General features: G+C 38.4%; 1 protein-coding gene across 4 annotated transcripts in view; it reads left to right on the top strand.

Moving 5' to 3' along the window:
* The window catches only part of ABI3BP (ABI family member 3 binding protein), a 268,734-nt gene that overhangs the window by 236,742 nt on the left and 7,252 nt on the right, over window positions 1-24,740 (top strand). For all 4 annotated transcript variants that reach the window (XM_047723248.1, XM_047723222.1, XM_047723232.1 and 1 more), the window contains one exon: window positions 1,728-1,836. In XM_047723248.1, the coding sequence (XP_047579204.1) occupies window positions 1,728-1,836 (109 nt within the window). The remainder of the gene's footprint in view (window positions 1-1,727; window positions 1,837-24,740) is intronic.

The raw sequence follows: 24,740 nt of genomic DNA, 5'->3' as shown, positions 1-24,740 counted from the left end.
AAAGTCATGAGTGTTTTGGGTCCTTCTATTCAGAAACACATCTAACCCTGTATCCAACGAGCAGTTTCCATTTTTAAAAAGATCAATTTTACTTACATTTTTATTACTCCCATCTTTTTCTAGTAAATATTGCTTCACAGCTGAGAAAAAGATATAAAATGGATATATTTGAATTCAGGGCCCTACCCTTCCCTCCCTTTCCACCTTCTGTAAGAACAAAGAGCCAGCTGAGAGATGGATTGGGAATAGAAGAGTCTGAGAAAGGAATACCAAATACTAGCCATTAGTCCTTTGGTAGCTGTGCTAATGTGTCCAGTACAATGGCCATTGTCTTCTGGTTTAATTTTGTGAATTTTTGGAAGGATGGTCATACAAAATTTTTAGAAAGAGCTATCCTCCTTTTTTGATTTTTAAAATATACCATTAAAACTCCTTCCCAAATTGAAATTGGTTATTATGTCTTCCTGAGTCTTTCATAATTTTAGTTTTATTTCCAGTCTCCATCTCCCATCTTTGGTCTCAGTGCTAATAGCAGAAATCCCTAGTAACCTGCCACCTCCTTCACAGCCTTCCCACTTTCCCTGATGGCTGACTTGTGTATTTGGAGTGGGGTTTGTTGTTGTTTGTTGTTTTTTGAGTTTTTAAACAAGTTTAAAAACTTGTTTAAAGTTTTTTTGAGTTTTGACAAGATCTGCATGATCTTGTCACATACATTAAACTAAACCCCACTGAGGGCAGGGAAAGCCAACTAACAACTTTATCAATTATGTTCTTTTTTTTTTTTAAAGATTTTATTTATTTATTTGACAGAGAGAAATCACAAGTAAGCAGAGAGGCAGGCAGAGAGAGAGGAGGAAGCAGGCTCCCTGCTGAGCAGAAAGCCCGATGTGGGGCTCGAACCCAGGACCTGGGATCATGACCTGAGCCGAAGGCAGCGGCTTAACCCACTGAGCCACCCAGGCACCCCTATCAATTATGTTCTTAATCTGAAAGTCTTTCTCTTGATTAGTCCTGCAAGTTCATAGAAACATGCTTCTAAGTGACATTTATGGAGATCTCTATGCAAATTTAAAGGTCATAATTTTTTTTTAAAAAAGGATGATTATCCAGAAAGCATATGTAAGCAATAGCTATAAAACTTTTGTAACTTACGAAAGCAGTAGGTACAAAAATCCCATAATTCTGTAGTTCAAAATAATGAACTGTCATTCATTATTTGGTTAACTGTTATTTGCTGCATGATTTTAAACCCAGAGTTTTTTGGTAACAGCACTATGAATGCAGTGGCCTTTTCCCCAGCTATATAATAAAGCTCCATACAGAAGAAAACATGGCTTCTACTCAAGTACCACTTCTCATACAGAGCTTTCCTCATACTGAGCATTCCAACAAGACCAGACCAACTGATTTGCCTAGCAACATCATTGGCAACCAGTTCAAAGCTACCACGGGAGTGTTATCAGTCTTCGTAGTTAGCAGGCCTTCATGTTCCAGTAAAGGGAAAGCAGAAATAGCCAATGAGCAACTCCGAAAATGCTTTGGGACCTTCGTCATCCACTGACCATCCCCATCCGGGAATTGCTAATGTGTAAAATCGGTACGCCTCAAGGACTGCAGGCTAAATTGCTCACTTTTATGAGAGTGACTTTATGATGCTGTTTGCCTTAAGAATAATTAAATCAGCCAGGATGTAAAGACAAGTATTTGTTGGCTTTTTCGCTTTTCAGAATATGAAGTTATATCCAGAGAAAATGGGTCATTCAGTGGGAAGAACAAGTCCATTCAAATTACAAATCAAACCTTCTCTACAGTAGAAAATCTAAAACCAGATACAAGGTAAGCCACCTGTGCTATTACAGGTGAATTCTGAGAGTGCAAAAGTCGTAACAAAGGAATGAAACGACATCATCTGTCTTTGTCTTACAGGACAGTCTAGTTTGCATTTCATTCTTTGGCTTACTGTGCATAGCAGTATATACCTCTAGAGTCATGTTTTGCAGCATAGCTCTTTTTTTTTTTAAAGATTTTATTTATTTGACAGAGAGAGATCACAAGTAGACGGAGAGGCAGGCAGAGAGAGAGAGAGAGGGAAGCAGGCTTCCTGCTGAGCAGAGAGCCCGATGTGGGACTCGATCCCAGGACCCTGAGATCATGACCTGAGCCGAAGGCAGCGGCTTAACCCACTGAGCCACCCAGGCGCCCCTAGAGTCATGTTTTGCAAACACGCAAGTTATTGGTGGGAACACAAGAGCTGACGAGGTGGTCTTGTAAGTTAGTACTCTAGGTGAGAACATTGAAAAATAGAAGGTCGTTAATACCAAATGTTGATAATTAAGTACCAAAATTCAGAGAAAGAAAGTTTTATAGACCAGACACAACTGGAGTGTGTATGTTGTAAACTCAATTTGAAAACGAGAATTTGGCTGCCATGTTGGCAAGAGGAGAGCAAGGAAATAAAAGCTATGTAACAGATATAGATGAAAGTTCGTGATAGATAATGCTTCAAATAACTACAGACCATTCCCAGGCATAGCAGTCCTTTGCTTTGGGGATCTTTTTATCACAAACAAATGAGAATCAATTTTTGAAAACAGAAATATATAATATTAACAATACAGTAAACAACTTTTCTTGGCATCTCCTATTACACATTTGTACCAGGTTGTTTATATTACTGTGTGGTTTTGTCATTTCTTTTGAAATATAAAATACCCAATATTTTGTCAGCTCATTGTATTGCAAGAAAAATAAGGGCCTTACACACTTCTAGAAATGTAATAGAGAAGGGTTTTTTTTGTTTTGTGTTTTGTGTTGTTTTTTTGTTTTGTTTTACATGGATAAATCATCAAATTTACTGTTCAAGGAAATTCTCGAAAGTAATTCATATAAGAATTTCCTTAATAAAGACAATGTACTAAACTCATTTTGGGACTAAATATCACTCTCTAGAAAGTCAGTTTCCTTTCTCAAACTCCAGAACACTGTTTGATAAGCTATCTATGCATTCAGCTAAAATGAAAACATCCTCACATCTTAAGTTATAGTAAGCCAAGCAAACCAAATCACTTTTCAGAAAGACACAATCAGGAGTTTTTCCAGATTGAATATTTCATAGCTTGGTAAAGTTTCTTGGCATTTAAAAAGATCAGCAGAGGCAAAGATTGGAACACCAGCATTAGAAATTTTTTCATAAATTTTACTTATATCTCTCATTGTCATCAGTTGATTAAATTGAATCAGGTATTGAATATGACACACAAAAGAGCCTTTTTAGTTCTGATAACAAAGAACCTCTTTTAATGTTTTCAGGAAAAAGAGAAGCATCTAGTTCATTCTAGAAGGTTTGCTGTGTATAAACTGTAGTCTTATACTGCGAATATAATACTTTCTGCAAGCATTTTTTTCTTTAACGTTCTCTATTTTAAACTGTAATATGGAAAATTTTACAACTGCTAATTTTTTAAAGGCTATAAGTTAGCCAAAATAAGCATGTATTTTAGTAAAAGCCCATTTGATGATCTTGGTTCTGTTTCCTTAGGGAAATTAACAGAGAGAGAAAAACTATTTTTAACATAATTATTTTAAGAAAAGAGTAAAAAATAAGTTATTTAATTTGGCCTTTTTAATAGGTGGATTTGGGCTTACAGAATGTAGATGTTTTACAGTTTCTTGCTTTTTATTCCATTTAATATATTGAAAAACATTTTGAAAAGCATCTAATTTCTAAATATTCATTGTGTTCCTTTTCTGAATTAGGCAATCCTCAAATCTTCTCAGAGTTCACCTATTAGTCATGATCAGAAAATAATTTTTTCAGTGACATTTTTAAGCCTGACTTGTTTATAAAAGATTTATGTTTCCATTCAGCTAACATTTGTCAAGTGCCAACAGTGTGGTTGGTGTTGTGACTACAAACATGAATAAATGTGATGCCCGCCCTTGAGAAGCTTGAGGAAGTGGGGTAGTAACCGATAATTAGTAACCGATTATTCTACACAAAGTGGTGAGAGTTCTGGTAAAAATATATACAAGTTGCAAGGGAAGCCAAGAGTGGGTGGCACTTTACAAAGGCTGGGGAAGTTAGGAAGACTTCCTGGAGTAGGTGATAACTGGGCTAAGGCTTGAAGAATGTATAGGAAGGAGTTAGCTGGGTAACTGTAGGAGGGAAAAGAAATACCACAGAGAATAGTCCATGTCCATGCAGAGGCCCTAATGGCATGGTTGTGTGCAGTGAAGAGTCAGCTACTCTCACCAGTGGAAGGGGTGAAAAGTGGACAGAAGCAGTAAAAGCAACAAGAGGTGGAGGTGAGGCTATGGAGGGTCTTCTGTGCTAGATCAGGAAACTTGGTCAATAGATGGGGAGACCCAGAAAGATGGTAACTGGGAATGGCTTGCTCCAAGTTTCATTTTAGTATTGTTATGATTTTGATTTAGATGGAATAATCACTTTTGATACTAAAGCAACTTATAATGAGTAACATTTGGTAGAATAAATCAAACAAAACTTTTTGTTAATGTCTTGCAAGAGTGCCATTTTGGCATCTTGCCTAATTGGCCAAAGAGGCACATAGGAGAGAAAAGTACCTCTGGGCTAAGCTGCATTTCATTCTGGAATTATAGGACTAATGAGTCCTGGAGTTTACTTCTAGCTTCTGGTTATAGTTGTTGTAGGACTTATGCTAATTGTTTCTGGAGTTTATAGCCTTGTCCCTTTCACCCAGCCCTAAGGTATGTGTCTTGCTTGTTACTCCTGTCCTGATGAAGGCCTGATGGACCTTCTAAGGAGGGACCCCTACAACTACCCAAATCTCAAGACAAGCAAAGCCCAAAGGAGGCTCTTTCTGGACTTGTGTCTAGGAAAAAAAAATAATACTAAGTTTTGGAATCCCTGAAATCAGAATCCCATGCCAGTTTTGCCAGATGCCATAAATCTGGGGCCACTCAGTGTTTCTATTTGGCTTATTTTACATTATTTTTAGAGTTTGATATGATTGAATGAAATCCATTCATATATAAGGACTGTTTAAAAAGAAAAAAAGGACTTTCAATATTCATAGCTATGATCTGACCAGGACTGTGCTAATAGTCCCTGATGCGTCATGATTTAAAGGTTGTATATTAGCAGTTTGAAAACATTTTCTCACTGGTGACAGATGTGATACACATGGATATAAAGGTGCTCTGATGAAAACTGTTTAGTCTACAGTTTGTGGAACTTTGTGGTGACCAAGTAGTTCAGCAGATCCCAGTCCCCAGCGAGTGGGAATGCATTCTGTGCTATCTTAAAGGTTGGCTAGAGATTAATGTGTTTATTTAATAGGCAAAAAACTGTTTTCCGCTGAAATATTATGGGTTGAAACCCCTATTAATCAAAATAATGAGCTAAGGAAGAATAAAGTGAAGTTGAATTATGTCATTTAATTTGAGATTTCTGAAGCCTAGAAGCACCTGGGGAAACAAAAGTAACACCCATGAAACAACGGGAAAGCATGGTAAGACAGCATAAAAGGTCACATAGAACCTACCCTGAAGTCCTGCAATTTAAAGGAGGGAAAGCCTCACAGAATACTCGAGACTAGACCTTGATGATAAAGGATATAACTGAATGGGACAAACTGGCAAAAAAAGAAAGAGCACCAACAGTATTGTTCGTTCAGATCAAGGCCACGTGTATGACTTGGGTGAATTACAAGTAGTCCTCTGACTTACTACTGACAGGGTTACAGTCAAATTAATAAAATTGTGAGTGCCAAATATAGGTTGGTTGGCTTTTTCTTTTTTTTTTTTAATGCAAGCTTTTTCCATACTATCTTATGTTCTGAAGGCAAGATATCTTTCCATTATTTCTTTTCAGCCCCAACCATGATCCAAGATTAATGCTAATAAGAGACACGCTATAAAATTAAGAGGAAGTACGTATAGGACGCAGCCCCCAGCTGGTTTTTATTACCTATACAGAATGACTTTAGTCACATTTCACTGCTCAGGGAAAATTATATCCCCAACAGACAAACTAAATTATAGTTGTTAAAATCCACCACCACCGCTGCCAACCTCCGTGAGGCTCTGGAATTCCCTATCTGAAAAGCTAGGAGATAATAACTTTTGAAAGAATTACAGTAACTGTGTTCCAATTCCAGGAAACACAGGTATATAATTTATTTCACTATCATTTTCCATCATTCGTCTCCACTGAAAAACATGAGATCTAAAATAAGGTGATAATTACTGGCCCACCCTTTAATACACCGTGGAAAGGGAGGAGTAGAGCTTGGCCATAGAACATTTAACCCAAAAGAATCAATGCAGAGAAAATAGATCTCCAGGACTGTAAGGTTAAAAATGCCAAGTGGTCTAGAAACAGAAGTACAGTGGACTCTGTTACCTTTTCTCACTGTGTATGCCTACCTCCTCCCCGCCTGTTGTTACGACATAGCCAGGTTCTTATCTCCTCCATAGAAGCTCAAAAGATACCCACAGGGAGGGACCAGCCAGCAGCTATCTTGCTGCAGGAGAGTCTGGAGGGCTGCATACCTGGTGCAAGATGTCTCTGTTAGAGAGTGGAGCTCCATGGCTGTTCTGGGGCACCTGGTTGCAGTTCCAAAGGGGACACAGGAAGGACTCCCCCAGCCTTGCCAACAAATGCTTGCAGCTCCTGTGGGCTTTGGTCATAACTTTGCATGGGGAAGAGGGGCCATGGGGTGGAGTCATAGCTGTTTTAGTCAGGTGCAGCAGGAGAGATGAGCTGACAGAGGTGCACTGCTGTGCCACATCTCCTTCTCTTTCTTTTCAGGACCCCTCTCTCACCCCCTAGCCCTAAAATACTAAGAAAATATCAATATGTTGAATCAGTACCCAAATAGCCCACTCCCCAATATTTATTTTCCATTTATTTCCTCCATGAAACCTCAATGTGTGGCTCTTGTGGGGCTGAAAGAAAAAGAAAAATACAAAGAAGAGCCTCTCCTATCTGCAGCCAAACACCTGGTGTGCAAAGACCACTACGATTATTTTTAGTTCTGTGAACAGAAGAACTGATCAAGTATATGTCCAACAATAAGTCTTGTACCCCTGCTTAAGGGGACCGGAAGGATGAAGTAACTAATTAATCTCAAAGTCTCTCTTGCTTCTAAAATGATGCAGTCTTATGATATCCAAAGACATCACAGAATCAGTGGGAAACTGGAACTGAAAATAAACCCCAAATCTAGGTTAAGTCTTACAGCAAGCCTAATTGTCCTGATGAACCATTTTTCTCTGAGTTTATATCTGTGGTCCATAATTGGTTTTCAAACTGTTTCTAGCACACATTTGGACAATCCATTGATAGGCTAGGTTCTTCCTGATGAACAGGTTGGACAATATAGATGGACACCCACAATTGCTATACAGAAGAAAAAAAAAAAACCAGCCCCATAATCTCTCCACATGAGCCCTTCTATCCTAACTTGACTAAAAAGCCAAAGAATCCATTGTGTGTGCCAGATATACATGTGGCCCAGCAATTTCCTATGGAAAATGTATTCTGTCTGGTAATTAAGATATAAATCAATTTCACTTTACATATTCATATGCTTCTGTCCTCTGTAGCCTGTGAGGTTTCTGGGGAGCAGTTCTTCCTCTAAAACTAAAAACATACTGACGTTTCCTATAGCTGACAAGCAAAGACAGTTTGGGGCAACTGTGTTGTTTGATTTAATAAAATCTTGGTGCTAAAAGTAAACTGGAATAGAGGCAGCAACTTCTCATAAACTCTAATTCTGGCTGAACAAAGCAGGCATGTGGAATAGCTATTATGCTCTTATTCACAGTATTTTTGTGAAATTCTGGCCTCTGCAGATTCTGTATTAATTTTCTACATCTTTTCTCATGGGTTTTGTAGAAAAGAATAAAATAAACTAACAGAGCATTAGGCACTTTACTGAGTTTCCTTGTAGGTGTGGGTAGCAGGACAATTGCTTCATCATTAAGGAAGAAAGAAATTTAGGGGATTGCTCAGTTTGCAAATTTTCTCCTGGCAGAAGTAGAGCTAAGAGCATGGAACTCCACTAGTCTATAAAGAGAGCAATTATTCATTCACATAAATATATTATTTTCATTACTTTTCACTTAGAATTCCTTAGTGGGGGGTGGTGTGCCAGAAATGTACTGTAACACTATAGACTTGGAGTGCAGCCCATATCTGGAAATTTCTTGTTCCTGTAGAAATGGGAGATACAGGAATGTCCCTGAGGACATACTGGGCAGCTGGTTGATGATAATTGATGGCTGCTGATGCCCTGCCCCTCTGCCCTCTGTCCCTGATCAGAACTTATTTTATCCTCTAATAAGTGTCCTTGCAGCTCTGCCCTTTTGCTCCTTATGTGTATTCCCAGGTCAATACAAGGTCTACATGAGTCAGGTGTCCAGAAATGCCTGGAGAACTGATTGATTGGATTTCTCATTCCTTATTGGAGTGCCTGTCACTCATTTTTTCATATTCCACTCTTCCATTTCTCTCCCCCTGACTTGAAGCCTTACCTGAAAAGGGCTCAAATATTTCAAGGCTACCTCAGAGTAAAATTAGCTAACCAAACCACTCAGACCAACAAGCAGGTACAGGGTGGCCTTTTTATATAAAAGGCAGGTTGCTTGAACTTTGAGACTTTTGCTAGAGTGGAAATCTACTTTTTAAATCAATGGGGATATATAAGTAAAAAGTTCATAAATAAGGAAAACTATAGTTAGTTTATAACTATAGTTATATAGTTATAGTTTAGCTCTATTATAAGCAAATTAGAGGGAAACTTTTATAGAAACAAAGGAAGGGAAGGCAGCAAATGACAGAAAAAATGGTCTATCCTAACCAAACTTGAAGGTTAGCTCAGATTAGATCCTTCAGGTTGGAGTGTCCCCATCTCTGACAGTTTTGCCCATAAACTATAGATCCTACTGTTTGACACCCTAGTTTTTCACTTTTCTATGAGTTGGTATTTAAACTTATGCTGATTTTCACAGTTGTTCTTGAACGCTACCCTCTATTACCCACTCCTCTGGAATAATGTTTTAACACTTTCTAGACTCTTTATTGAAATCTTAAAACTTTTCGTTATTGTTTTTTCTCAGCCTCTTAGCCAGCCAAAATATGGAGTTATTTTGATGGCAGACAGAAAGATTCATCTGCTGAATTTTTATTCTTCCCAATAACCCCATAGCTATACCCTTATTGTAAACTTCACAATCTCAAAAGCGAGTATGTACATAAAGAAGAGTTCTGCCTTGAGAATTCTATGGCAGTGTTTGTCAAGTTCCCTGATAATAAAATCACCTTTAAAAATTATTCTAGAAAAAAAATTATTCTAGAGATAGAAGTTTAATACTAGAGAATATTTATAATCACTTACTATGTACCAGACACCTTGCTTTTATATATGTTATTTCTTCACAAAAAACTCAAAAGGTGTTTTTATACCCTTAAATAACATTATCCTCCTTTTTATATAGGAAAAAATTGAGATTCACAGAGTTTAAGGAACTCACCTTAAAGTAGCATATCAGTGAGCTGTGAACCCAAGTCGTGGTTCCACAGCCCATGACCTTAGCCACAGCACCTTGCTGCCTTCTGAGAGGGAGGCTCAGGAAGACTGGCTTTGTTTGGATCCATTCCCACCAGGGCAGAACCTGGCATGGCATTCTGCCAGTGGCGTTTGTTACTCACTTGGCTTGTCCTTGGAGAGACAGAGGCTTGACTACAGTCATCATCTGGACTGTACTCCATTTAGATACTGGTTTTGATGACATAGGCCTTATAAATGGCTTTTTAAAATTCTTTTTTTTTTTTTTAAGAGAGTGAGTGTGAGAGAAGGGAAAGGCAGGGAGAGAGGGAGAGTGAGAATCTTAAGCAGACTCCATGCTTAGTGCAGAGCCTGACCTCACAACCTTGAGATCATGACCTGAGTGGAAATCAGAGTCAGACGCTTAATTGACTGAGCCACCAAGGTGCCACAAATTAAATTTTCATTTTTATCTGAAATATATGTATATGGTTTTAAAAGTCAAATGCTACAAAGTTCTTCATTCCTCTTCCTAAATTCTACTTCCCAGAAGAAACAATTTTCATTTTTTTTCAGCTTTATTATGGGAAAATTGACCAAACTATAAGGTATTTTAAGTACATACAATTTGATAATTTGATATACATTATGAAATTATTTCCTCCCCCCACAATCAGGTTAACTAACACAACCATCACCTTGTATATTAACCTATTTAGGGGTTGAGGGTGACAACATTTAAAGTCTAGTCTTGGCACATTTCAATCATACAATACAGTGTTATCAATGATAGTTACTATATTCTACATTAGATCCTCAGATCTTATACATCTTGTAACTGAAAGTTTGTGCCCTTTACCAAGATTTGTTTTCCACTTTCCTACTCTTTCTGTGAGTCTGACTTTTTTTGAGATTCAACATATCAGGGATACCATGCAAGGGTTCCCGTTACTCCACATCCTCACCAGCATGTGTTCGTTACCTCTTGTCTTTTTGTTACTAGACATCCTAATAGGTGTGAGATGATAACTCACTGTGCTTTTGATTTGTATCTCCAAGACAGCTAGTAATGTCGAGCACTTTTTCATACCTGTTGGCCATCTGTATATCTTCTTCGGAAAAAAGTGCCTATATAGGTCCTTCGCCCAGTTTTTAATTCAGTTACTTTTCTGTTATTGAGTTGCATATGTTCCCTTTATATTTTGTTTATTAGCCCCTTATCACATACATGTTTTACAAATATTTTCTCCCATTCTATAGGTTGCCTTTTCTTTGTGTTGATGATTTCCTTTGCTGTGCAGAAGGCTTTTAGTTTTATGTAGTCTCATATCTCTTAGCTTCTGTTGCTTTTACTTTTGGTATCAAATTAAAAAAAAAATCATTGCCAAGTCTGATGTCAAGGAGATTACCCCCTAGGTTTTCTTCCATTAGTTTTCTGGTTGCAGATCTTAGAGTCAAGTGTTTAATCCATTTTGACTTAATTTTGTGTATGGTGTAAAATAGTGGTCCAGTTTCATTCTCTGGCATGTAGCTGTCCAGTTTTCCCAACACCAGTTATTTGAAAAGACTATCTTTTCCCCCAATTGTATATTTCTTGTCTCCTTTGTCACAAATTCACTGTGTAGGGGTGAGTTTATTTCTGTGTTCTCTATTATGTTCCATTGATTTATGTATCTGTTTTTTATACCAATACCATACTATTTTTGATGACTAAAGCTTTGTAATATAGCTGGGAATCCAGGACCATGAGGCCTTCAGCTCCATTCTTCCTCAAAAGGACCTGGGCCATTCTGGGTCTTCTGTGATTCCATACAAACTATAGGATTCATTGTATTTTTGTGAAAAATGCCATCGAATTTTGATAGCAATTGCACTGAATCTATAGAATGCTTTGGATAGTAGGGAAATTTTAACAATATTAATTCTTCTAATTCATTAACATGGAATGTCTTTCCATGTATTTATGTTTTCCTCAGTTCTTTTCTTATTTCTTATAGTTTTCAGTGTACAAATCTTTTACCTTTTAGATAAATTTACTCCTAAGTATTTTATTCTTTTTGATGCTATTAGAAATGGGATTGTTTTCTTCATTTCTCTTTCTGAAAGTTCATTGTTGGTATATGAAAACACAACTGATTTTTGTATTCTGATTTTGTATCCTGCAACTTGACCAAATTTGTTTATTCTAACAGTATTTTGTAGAATCTTTAGGGTTTTCTATATATAAAACCATGTCATCCACAAATAGAAATAGTTGTACTTCTTCCTTTCTGATTTGGATGCCAGTACTTGCTTCCCACCGCCCCCACCCCCCAATTGCTCTGGCTGGGATTTCCAGTATTATGTCAAATGAAAGTGGCAAGAGGTGGCATCCTGGTCTTGTTCCTGACTGAGAGGGAAAGGTTTCAGCATTTCACTGTTGGGTCTGATGTTAGCTATGGGCTTGTCATTTATGGCCTTAATTATGTTGAGATGTGTTCCCTACATACCACTTTTTTGAGTTTTTGTCATGAAAGTATGTTGAATTTCATCTAATGCTTTTCCACATCTACTGACTTTATCTGGATTATCCCTCATCTTATCGAGTGGTATACATCACATTGACTGATTTGTGGATGTTGAACCATCTTTGTATCCCTGGACTGAATACCACTTGGTCATGTTCTGTTCAGATTATCTATTTCTTTATCGTTCAGTCTTGGTAAGTTTTTTATTTCTAGGAATATATCCATTTTTTTCTATATTACACAATTTGTTGCAGTATAATCTGTTATAGTAGCCTCTTATTTGGGGGGAATCAGTTGTAATGTCTTCTCTCTCATTTCAGATTTTATTTATTTTAGTCTTCTTTTTTCTTAACTGAAGTTTCATCAATTTTGTTTATCTTTTAGAAAACCAGCTTTTAGTTTCATTGATCTTTTTTATTGTTTTTCTGGTCTCTATTTCATTTATTTCTATTCTGATCTTTGTTATTTCCTCTCTTCTGCCAACTTTGGGCTTACTTTGTTCTTTTTGTAGTTCTTTGAGCTGTAGTTAGGTTGTTTATTTGGTGTCTTAATGTAGGTATTCATCGTTATATATTTCCCTTTTTGAATTGCTTTTGCTGCATCTCATAAGTTTTCATATGTTGTATTTCCATTTTCCTTTGACTCAAGATATTTTTGATTACTCTTTTGATTTCTTCTTGGATCCATTGGTTGTTCAGAAGCATATTATTTAAACTCCACATATTTGTGACTTTTCCAGTTTTCTTCATGTAATTGATTTCTAGTTTCTGACCATTATGATTAGAAAAAAATGCTTGATATAATTTCAGTTTTCTTTAGTTTTTTAAGACTTCATTTGTGGCCTAAAATATGATCCATCCTGAAGAATGTTACATGTGTGCTTGAGAATATGTATTCCAATGGAATGTTCCATTTCATCTAATTCCATCTAATTCCATCTAAATGTCTGTTAGATCTTTCTAGTCCAAGGTGTTGGGTTTTTTTTTTAATTAATTTTATTTTTTTTAAACATATAATATATTTTTATCCCCAGGGGTACAGGTCTGTGAATTGCCAGGTTTACACATTTCACAGCACTCACCATAGTACATACCATCCCCAATGTCCATAACCCCACCCCCCTCTCCCAAGCCCCTTCCCCCCATCAACCCGCAGTTTGTTTTGTGAGATTAAGAGTCACTTATGGTTTGTCTCCCTCCCAATCCCCTCTTGTTTCATTTACTCTTCTCCTACCCCCTTAACCCCCCATGTTGCATCTCCTCTCCCTCATATCAGGGAGATCATGTGATAGTTGTCTTTCTCCGATTGACTTATTTTGCTAAGCATGATACCCTCTAGTTCCATCCACGTTGTCACAAATGGCAAGATTTCATTTCTTTCGATGGCTGCATAGTGTTCCATTGTGTATACATACCACATCTTCTTTATCCATTCGTCTGTTGATGGACATCTAGGTTCTTTCCATAGTTTGGCTATTGTAGACATTGCTGCTATAAACATTCGGGTGCACGTGCCCCTTCGGATCACTACGTTTGTATCTTTAGGGTAAATACCCAGCAGTGCAATTGCTGGGTCATAGGGTAGTTCTATTTTCAACATTTTGAGGAACCTCCATGCTGTTTTCCAGAGTGGTTTCACCAGCTTGCATTCCCACCAACAGTGTAGGAGGGTTCCCCTTTCTCCGCATCCTCACCAGCATCTGCATTTCCTGACTTGTTAATTTTAGCCATTCTGACTGGTGTGAGGTGATATCTCATTGTGGTTTTGATTTGTATTTCCCTGATGCCAAGTGATGTGGAGCACTTTTTCATGTGTCTGTTGGCCATCTGGATATCTTCTTTGCAGAAATGTCTGTTCATGTCCTCTGCCCATTTCTTGATTCGATTCTTTGTTCTTTGGGGGTTGAGTTTGCTAAGTTCTTTATAGATTTTGGACACTAGCCCTTTATCTGATATGTCGTTTGCAAATATCTTCTCCCATTCTGTCAGTTGTCTGTCAGTTAACTGTTTCCTTTGCTGTGCAAAAGCTTTTGATCTTAATAAAATCCCAATAGTTCATTTTTGCCCTTGCTTCCCTTGCCTTTGGCAATGTTCCTAGGAAGATGTTGCTGTGGCTAAGGTCGAAGAGGTTGCTGCCTGTGTTCTCCTCAGGATTTTGATGGATTCCTTTCTCACATTGAGGTCCTTCATCCATTTTGAGTCTATTTTCGTGTGTGGTGTAAGGAAATGAGCCAATTTCATTTTTCTGCATGTGGCTGTCCAATTTTCCCAACACCATTTATTGAAGAGGCTGTCATTTTTCCATTGGACATTCTTTCCTGCTTTGTCGAAGATGAGTTGACCATTGAGTTGAGGGTCTATTTCTGGGCTCTCTATTCTGTTCCATTGATCTAGGTGTCTGTTTTTGTGCCAGTACCGTGCTGTCTTGATGATGACAGCTTTGTAATAGAGCTTGAAGTCCGGGATTGTGATGCCACCAACTTTGGCTTTCTTTTTCAATATTCCTATGGCTATTCGAGGTCTTTTCTGGTTCCATATAAATTTTAGGATTATTTGTTCCATTTCTTTGAAAAAAATGGATGGTACTTTGATAGGAATTGCATTAAATGTGTAGATTGCTTTAGGTAGTATAGACATTTTCACAATATTTATTCTTCCAATCCAGGAGCATGGAACATTTTTCCATTTCTTTGTGTCTTCCTCAATTTCTTTCATGAGTACTTTATAGTTTTCTGAGTATAGATTCTTAGCCTCTTTGGTTAGGTTTATTCCTAGGTATCTTATAGTTTTGGGTGCAATTGTAAATGGGATTGACTCCTTAATTTCTCTTTCTTCTGTCTTATTGTTGGTGTATAGAAATGCAACTGATTTCTGTGCATTGATTTTATATCCTGACACTTTACTGAATTCCTGTACAAGTTCAAGCAGTTTTGGAGTGGAGTCTTTTGGGTTTTCCACATATAGTATCATATCATCTGCGAAGAGTGATAGTTTGACTTCTTCTTTGCCAATTTGGATGCCTTTAATTTCCTTTTATTGTCTGAATGCTGAGGCTAGGACTTCTAGTACTATGTTGAATAGCAGTGGTGATAACGGACATCCCTGCCGTGTTCCTGACCTTAGTGGAAAAGCTTTCAGTTTTTCTCCATTGAGAATGATATTTGCGGTGGGTTTTTCATAGATGGCTTTGATAATATTGAGGTATGTGCCCTCTATCCCTACACTTTGAAGAGTTTTGATCAGGAAGGGATGCTGTACTTTATCAAATGCTTTTTCAGCATCTATGGAGAGTATCATATGGTTCTTGTTCTTGTTCTTTAATTAATGTGTTGTATCACATTGATTGATTTGCGGATGTTGAACCAGCCTGGCAGCCCTGGAATAAATCCCACTTGGTCATGGTGAATAATCCTTTTAATGTACTGTTGAATCCTATTGGCTAATATTTTGGTGAGAATTTTCACATCTGTGTTCATCAAGGATATTGGTCTGTAGTTCTCTTTTTTGATGGGATCCTTGTCTGGTTTTGGGATCAAGGTGATGCTGGCCTCATAAAATGAGTTTGGAATTTTTCCTTCCATTTCTATTTTTTGGAACAGTTTCAGGAGAATAGGAATTAGTTATTCTTTAAATGTTTGATAGAATTCCCCCAGGAAGCCATCTGGCCCTGGGCTTTTGTTTGTTTGGAGATTTTTGATGACTGTTTCAATCTCCTTACTGGTTATGGGTCTGTTCAGGCTTTCTATTTCTTCCTGGTTCAGATGTGGTAGTTTATATGTCTCTAGGAATGCATCCATTTCTTCCAGATTGTCAAATTTGTTGGCGTAGAGTTGCTCATAGTATGTTCTTATAATTGTCTGTATTTCTTTGGTGTTCGTTGTGATCTCTCCTCTTTCATTCATGATTTTATTTGGGTCCTTTCTCTTTTCTTTTTGATAAGTCTGGCCAGGGGTTTATCAATCTTATTAATTCTTTAAGAGCCAGCTCCTAGTTTCATTGATTTGTTCTATTGGTTTTTTTTTTTTTTTTGGTTTCTATTTCATTGATTTCTGCTCTGATCTTTATGATTTCTCTTCTCCTCCTGGGTTTAGGGTTTCTTTCTTGTTCTTTCTCCAGCTCCTTTAGGTGTAGGGTTAGGTTGTGTACCTGAGACCTTTCTTGTTTCTTGAGAAAGGCTTGTACTGCTATATATTTTCCTTTCAGGACTGCCTTTGTTGTGTCCCACAGATTTTGAACCATTGTGTTTTCATTATCATTTGTTTCCATGAATTTTTTCAATTCTTCTTTAATTTCCTGGTTGACCCATTCATTCTTTAGAAGGATGCTGTTTAGTCTTCATGTATTTGGGTTCTTTCCAAATTTCCTCTTGTGATTGAATTCTAGCTTCAGAGCATTGTGGTCTGAAAATATGCAGGGAATGATCCCAATCTTTTGATACCAGTTGGGACCTGATTTAGGACCGAGGATGTGATCTATTCTGGAGAATGTTCCATGTGCACTAGAGAAGAATGTGTATTCTGTTGCTTTGGGATGAAATGTTCTGAATATATCTGTGATGTCCATCTGGTCCAGTGTGTCATTTAAGGCCTTTATTTCCTTGGATGATCTGTCCATTTAGTGAGGGGAGTTTTAAAGTCCCCTACTATTATTGTATTATTGTCGATGTGTTTCTTTGATTTTCTTATTGATTTATATCGTTGGCTGCTCCCACGTTAGGGGCATAGATATTTAAAATTGTTAGATCTTCTTGTTGGACAGATCCTTTGAGTATGATATAGTGTCCTTCCTCATCTCTTATTATAGTCTTTGGCTTAAAATCTAATTGATCTGATATAAGGATTGCCACTCCTCTTTCTTCTGGTGTCCATTAGCATGGTAAATTCTTTTCCACCCCCTCACTTTAAATCTGGAGGTGTCTTTGGGTTTAAAATGAGTTTCTTGTAGGCAACATATAGATGGGTTTTGTTTTTTTATCCATTCTGATACCCTGTGTCTTTTGATTGGGGCATTTAGCCCATTAACATTCAGGGTAAGTATTGAGAGATATGAATTTAGTGCCATTGTATTGCCTGTAAGGTGACTGTTATTGTATATTGTCTCTGTTCCTTTCAGATCTACTACTTTTAGGGTCGCGCTTTGCTTAGAGGACCCCTTTCAATATTTCCTGAAGAGCTGGTTTGGTGTTTGCAAATTCTTTCAGTTTTTGTTTGTCCTGGAAGCTTTTTATCTCTCCTTCTATTTTCAATGATAGCCTAGCTGGATATAGTATTCTTGGCTGCATGTTTTTCTCGTTTAGTGCTCTGAATATATCATGCCAGCTCTTTCTGGCCTGCCAGGTCTCTGTGGATAAGTCTGCTGCCAATCTAATATTTTTACCATTGTATGTTACAGACTTCTTTTCCCGGGCTGCTTTCAGGATTTTCTCTTTGTCACTAAGACTTGTAAATTTTACTATTAGGTGACGGGGTGTGGACCTATTCTTATTGATTTTGAGGGGGGTTCTCTGAACCTCCTGGATTTTGATGCTTGTTCCCTTTGCCATATTGGGGAAATTCTCTCCAATAATTCTCTCCAATATACCTTCTGCTCCCCTCTCTCTTTCTTCTTCTTCTGGAATCCCAATTATTCTAATGTTGTTTCGTCTTATGGTGTCACTTATCTTGCAAATTCTCCCCTCGTGATCCAGTAGCTGTTTGTCCCTCTTTTGCTCAGCTTCTTTATTCTCTGTCATTTGGTCTTCTATATCGCTAATTCTTTCTTCTGCCTCATTTATCCTAGCAGTGAGAGCCTCCATTTTTTATTGCACCTCATTAATAGCTTTTTTGATTTCAACTTGGTTAGATTTTAGTTCTTTTATTTCTCCAGAAAGGGCTTTTATATCTCCTGAGAGGGTTCCTCTAATATCTTCCATGCCTTTTTTGAGCCCTGCTAGAACCTTGAGAATCGTCATTCTGAACTCTAGATCTGACATATTACCAATGTCTGTATTGATTAGGTCCCTAGCCTTTGGTACTGCGTCTCGTTCTTTTTTTTTTTTTGTGGTGAATTTTTCTGCTTTGTCATTTTGTCCAGATAAGAGTATATGAAGGAGCAAGTAAAATACTAAAAGGGTGGCAACAACCCCAGGAAAATATGCTTTAGCCAAATCAGAAGAGATCCCAAATCGTGAGGGGGGAGAAAGGGGATAAAAAGAGGTTCAGAAAGAAAAAAAAAATTAAAAAAAGAAAACAAATAAAGAAAAAAATATTAAAAAGAAAAAATATATATATATTAGATAAGCTAGTTAAAAAACGTTAAAAAAAAGAAAAGGGTAAAAGTTAAAAAAATTTGGCAGAAGAAGAGAAAAAAAAATTGAAAAAGGAAAAAAAATTAATTTAGCCTTGCTAAAATTCTTTAGCATGGCTAAAGAATCATGGGGAGAAAGCCATGAGTTCCATGCTTTGCTTTCTCCTCCTCTGGAATTCCGCTGTTCTCCTTGGTATTGAAACTACACTCCTTGGTAGGTGAACTTGGTCCTGGCTGGATTTCTTGTTGATCTTCTGGGGGAGGGGCCTGTTGTAGTGATTCTCAAGTGTCTTTGCCCCAGGTGGAATTGCACCGCCCTTACGTGGGTCCAGGCTGAGTAATCCGCTCGGGTTTGCTTTCGGGAGCTTTTGTTCCCTAAGCGCTTTCCGTAGAGTTCCGGAGGACAGGAGGAGCCAAGAGCCCAGGGCCCCACTCAGTGCGCCCTCAGAAAACAGCGCCCAATTATTCCCGTCCCCCTGGCCTCCGGCCGCGCTCCGAGCTCACCGAGCCTGGACCGGTTCAAGGTAACCCTGAGCTGAGAGCTCACTCCTCGGCTCTGTCCCTGTAGCTGGCTTCCCCGTTCTAATACCTGTTAGCTCTGCGACACTCAGACACCCCTGATCCTTCTGTGACCCTGCGGGACCTGAGGCCATGCTGACCCTGCGTGGGCTTCACCCCGGTTAAGCCTCTGGAGCAATGTCCCTCAGCGGAACAGACTTTTAAAAGTCCTGATTTTGTGCTCCGTTGCTCCGCCGCTTGCCGGGAGCCGGCCCCTCCCCGCTGCGGTCCATCCTCCCATCGCTTTGGATTCATTTCTCCACCAGTCCTACCTTTCAGAAAGTGGTTGATTTTCTGTTTCTAGAATTGCTGTTCTTCTTCTCTTCGATCTCCTGTTGGATTTGTAGGTGTTTGCAATCTTTAGATAAGCTATCTAGCTGATCTCCCGCTACCTGAAGTAGTCTCAGCCTGCTACTTCTCCGCCATCTTGACTCCTCCTACCCAAGGTGTTGTTGGGTCCAATGTTTCACTATCATTTTGTCTGAATGGTACCCCACTTTCTTTGCTCTCCATCTGAATGGTATATCTTTTTCCACCCCTTCACTTTCAGTCTATGTGTGTCCTTAAAGCTGAAGTGAGTCTCTTATTTACTCTTATTTACTTGGTTCTTGTTTTTTGTTTTTTGTATTTTTTTTCTTTGAGCCACTCTCTGTACTTGGATTGGAGAATTTTGTCTATTGACATTTAAAGTAATTATTGGTAGGTTTGGACTTACTGTGGCTATTTTGTTCATTGTTTTCTGGTTGTAATTCTTTTGTTCATTTCCTCTTTTGTGCTCTTTCCTTGTGATTTGATGATTTCCTGTAGAGGTTTACTTGATTGCTTTCTCTTTATCTTCTATGTATCTACCATGGGAAACTGCTTTTGTTAACCTGAGGCTTACACAGACCATTTATGACAGTCTATTTTAAGCTAGTAACAATTTAACTTCAAACACATACAAAAGCTCTACACCTTTACACTCTCCCCTGCACAGTGCTTTTGCTATCACAACTTATTTTTTTTTCATTGTTGTAATCCTTAACAAATTGTTACATCATTATTTTTAATACTCTCCTCTTAACCTTCACGTTAGAGTTGTAAGTTATTTGCCCAACTATGATTACATTAGAATGTTCTGAATATAACTATGTATTTATCTTTACTGGTGAGTTTTATACTTTTCTATGTTTTCTTGTGACTAATGGGCATCCTGTATTTCAGCCAGGACTCCCTAACCTTTCTTGTAAAGCCAGTGTAGTGGGGATGAATTCGCAACTTTTGTTTAGGAAACTCTCCCTCTCCTTCAATTCTGAAGGACAATTTTGCTGGGTAGTTTTTTGTTTGTTTTAACTTCAACATGTTGAATATGTCAGATCCACTCTCTTCTGGCCTGAATGTTTCTGCTGAAACATCTGCTGATAGTATTATGGAACTTCCTCTGTATGAAACAAGGTGCTTTCCTCTTGCTTCTTTTAGATTCTCTCCTTGTCTTGAACTTTTGGCAGTTTAATTATAGCATGTCTCAGTGTGGATATCTTTCGATTTTCTTATATGGAACTCCTTGGACTTCTTGGCTATAGATGTCTGTTTCTTTCTCCAGGTTAAGGAAGATTTTAGCCAATATTTCTTTACATAAGCTTTCTGCCCCTTTCTCTCTCGATCCTCCTTCTTGGACAGGGCCCTATAATGCATATCTTGGTCTGCTTGATGGTGTCCTGTATGTCTCTTAGCTATTTTCACTCATTTTCATTTTTTTTTTATCTTTTGGCTCCTTGGATTAGATGAATTCCTCTAGCTTGTCTTCAGGTTTGCTGATCCTTTGGTACAGGTCATCTAGTCTGCTGTTGAACTCCTCTAATGAATTTTTCAGTTCATTTATTGTATCTTAAGCTAAGTGATTTGTTTGGTACTTTTTATTTTATTTTTTTTAAGATTTTATTTATTTATTTGACACAAAGAGAGAGAGCACAAGCAGAGGGGGTAGCAGGCAGAGAGAGAGAGGGAGAAGCAGGCTCCCCACGGAGCAGGGAGCCCGATGTGGGGCTCAATCCCAGGACCCTGGGATCATGACCTGGGCTGAAGGCAGAGGCTTAACCCACTGAGCCACCCAGGCGCCCTTGTTTGGTACTTTTTAAATAGTCTTGCTTCATTGAAATTCTTGCTTTGTTCAGGAATTTGCCTCTTGACCTTGGTAAGCATCTTTACAACTATTACTTTGAATTCTCAGGTAAATCACTATCTATTCCATCGAGATCTGTTCCTGTAGATTTTCCTTGTTTTGTGTGGAGCATAGTCTTCTGTTTCTTCAATTCCCTTCTTTGTTCATTTTTGCACATTAGCTAAAACAGCCACCTCTCCCAGTCTTGATAGAATGGTCCTGTATAGGAAATGAATCTCTTGAATCAGTCCACCCCAAGGTCCTAGCTGTCCCTCAAACCTCTGAGTTTGTCCAAAACACCTGCTTTGTTATTAGTGACTCTGCACCTGAGGGTGCTCCCAAACCCATCAGCGTCCCAAAGGGGAGACTTGCAATCAGCACCTGGATGCAGCCTAATTATAAACTGGACCCTCATCAGCTAGGATACTATGTACTTAACCCCCCTCCAGAGAGACCCTGGAAGATGGGCATTTTTGCCTGCTCCGTTTGTGCTGGGCCCAGGATATAGCCAGCAGGAGAGCTCCTGTAACTGTTTTTTAAAAAAAAAAAATGCTTTGTGTGCTACAGTATTATGGAACTCAAGAATACAAGCCCCATCGGTTCACAGAGCCAAGCAAGTGGGGGCATCCCTTGAATAGCAGCTACAAAAGCTAGGATGCCAGATATTTGTACATTCCTTCCAGGGAGATGCTGTTGACTTAGCTGTACTGTTGCAGCAGGCTGGAGGGAGGGACAAGGAAGGTGCTGACAGCTTCCCAGCCTCTGGTGAGGATTGCAGCCAGCCAATACATATTTGCTATAGTTAGAAGCTTCACCCACAGATAGCAGGGGGGGTTTTAAATTTTTTTAAATTCAATGTAGTTAACATAAAGTTTATTATTAGTTTCAGAAGTAGAATTTAGTGATTCATCAGTTGCATATTACCCCCAGTGCTCATTACATCAAGTGCCCTTTTTTTAAAAAAAAAAAAAAAGAAGAAGAAGAAGAAGAAGATTTTATTTATTTGCCAGGGAGAGGGGGAGAGAGAGAGAGAGCGCACAAGCAGGCAGAGTGGCAGGCAGAGGCAGAGAGAGAAGCAGGCTCCCTGCTGAGCAAGAAGCCCGAAGCAGGACTCGATCCCAGGACCCTGGGATCGTGACCTAAGCCAAAGGCAGTGGCTTAACCAACTGAGCCTCCCAGACATCCCTCAAGTGCCCTTCTTAATGTCTATCACCCAATTACCCCATCCCCTCACCCATCTCTCCTCCGCGAACCTTCAGTTTGTTCCCTCTAGTTAAGAGTCTTTCATGATTTTTATCTTATTTTTCCTTCCCTTCTCTTATGTTCATCAGATAGCAGGTTTTTAAAGTATGAAAATAAACCTCTTGGGGAATACTGGTATAGGGTGGTTTTGCCTATTCCCTCTATGCTAAGCCCTGGGAGGTTAGCTGGTTAAGAACTGCTTCTTGGCTACAGTTCTGAGGGACTTGTAAATGGAAGCCCTATTGGCTTTTAGAAGTAGGTGTTTATGCGCCTCATCCCTCACGTGAGAGTCTTAAAAGTTGGGGTATTAGATGTGCTGTCCATACCCTATGCTCCTCATGGAGAAGCTGGGAGTTGGGGATTTGCTGCCAATTACAGGACACTATGCCAGGAGCAGGGTTTATGGCAAGAGTGTGTCTCAGCCTATCCTACCCATTTCAATGTGGGTGTTCTTTCATTTACCCAGGGTGTATGAGCTGCTGGGCTAGATTCTGGATCTTTCAGAGAGAACTCCTCCATGTGCAGCTGTACATATGATGTGCCTGTGGGAGGAAAGGAGCTCAGGAGCCTCCTATTTCCCCATCTTAATCAGCTCTCTTCCATGTTCAATTGCTTGCACTATTTCTTCTGTTAATTAAATCCGTATTTCTAGACTGACCATTTCTCAAAAATGCAAAATAATTCCATTTCTTTGTTCCATGTATTTGTGTTCTATATCTCCTAGAATCCCTCACCATCCTTTTGTCCCCATCTCCTACATCCTTTTCATTTATATCCTTTGTCTTCTTTTACTCCCTTCCTTTGTGGCATTCCTTGAGAAATACATCTTTAGCATAGATTATTATGGAAGATGATGTTTTTGAGTTCTTCTATGTCTGGAAATATCCTTTCTTTTACTGGTGGTGTTGTTTAGGCGGACAGACTTTAGAATGAAGAGAAGACTTTTGAAGGCATTGTTCCATTGTTTTAAGTATTTTATTCATTTTAGAGATAGAGAGGGGAAAGCAAAGGAGAGGGGCAGAGGAAGAGGAACAAGAAGATTCCACACTGACAGCAAAGCCTAATGTGGGGCTTGATCTCACAACCCTGAGATCATGACCTGAGCTGAAATCAGGAGTCAGATGCTTACCTGACTGTGCCACCCAGGATGCCCGTTACATAGTTTTCTACCTTCCATTGCTAAGAAGTCAAATGCTATTCTGAGTCTGGATCCTTTGAATGGGACCTATTTTCTTCTCAGAAACATTTAAGATCTTGTCTCTAGCCCAGTGATCTAAAATTTTTCAACTTGTCTGCTTTGGTTAGTGTTTTTTCTTTTTTTAACTTTTGCTGAGTATAGAGCTTTTAAATCTGGAAGCCCATGTCTCTCAGCTCTGAGAAATTATTTACTTTCTAGGATAATTGTGCACCCTTTTCACCTCCTCTCTCTTCTGGAATCTACTAGTTAGGTGTTACATTCCCTAGAAAAATCAGATTTCCTTATTTTCGCTCACTTTTCATCTGAGTTTTTGTCCTAGTATTTGTAACATTTTAACTTGACCTTCCTAACAAATGTTTTTATTCTTTCAAAAATAATGTCTTTTATGAAAATTTTTAATAGCATGCTCATTCCCTATGTGAAATCAGTATCTTCTGAAACATTACTCTTAGACCTAGAGTGTCATATATTTTGTGATAGAATGTGCTACCTGAGATTTTGCCACTTCAAATATTTTCTTTGTATAGGGTTTGAACACCCAAAAATATATGCCTTTTAAGTTTCCCTGTTAATTAATTTTAAATGATTTCTTCAAAACTTGTTAAGTATCATAAAGTGTTGGCAAGAAACAGAAAAAGTAGCTTATGAACATCTGCAGCATGCTACAAATGGAGTTGCAGTGTAAATAACTGTGAAATAAAAAGACATGGAGATGGTTCCAGCAATCAGACTTGGCCAAAGCACAGGGTTTTGGCAACGGCTTGGAATGTGAAATGCATTGCCCACTTAAATCAAGGTCCAGATGCTTGTTATTTTTTTCCAGTTTCCATTCACCATAATAGGGTGTGTGTGTGTGTGTGTGTGTGTGTGTGTGTGTGTGTGTGTGTGTGTGTGTGTTTTAAGGTCTTCAGGCCTCTGAGCAAGAATTCAATCTTTAAAAAATGTTCCATGCCCAAGCAACATCTTATATACATGCCATTTATTTAAATGAGTGATATGGATGGTTTTATATTGGCATTCTTATTGCAAATGATAATGGTAACTTGTATCAGTTGATTAAGTTTATAAAATGCTTTGATATATAGTCTCTCACTAAAAACCCTGGAAGCTTTAATCCTCATTGCAGTTTGTAAAAGCAGACGGTAATAGCACAATGATTAAGAATCTCATTGTTCTTAACTGAAAAATAGGATAATACTGATCTTGTAGTGTTTGTGTGTTGTTACTTTATATATGTACAGTTAATATGTTTGATATATAGCACTCAAAAAGTGGTTG

This window comes from Lutra lutra, chromosome 1, assembly GCF_902655055.1.
Source record: "Lutra lutra chromosome 1, mLutLut1.2, whole genome shotgun sequence".
Taxonomy (NCBI): Eukaryota; Metazoa; Chordata; class Mammalia; order Carnivora; family Mustelidae; genus Lutra; species Lutra lutra.
This window is presented reverse-complemented; position numbering and strand designations above follow the sequence as displayed.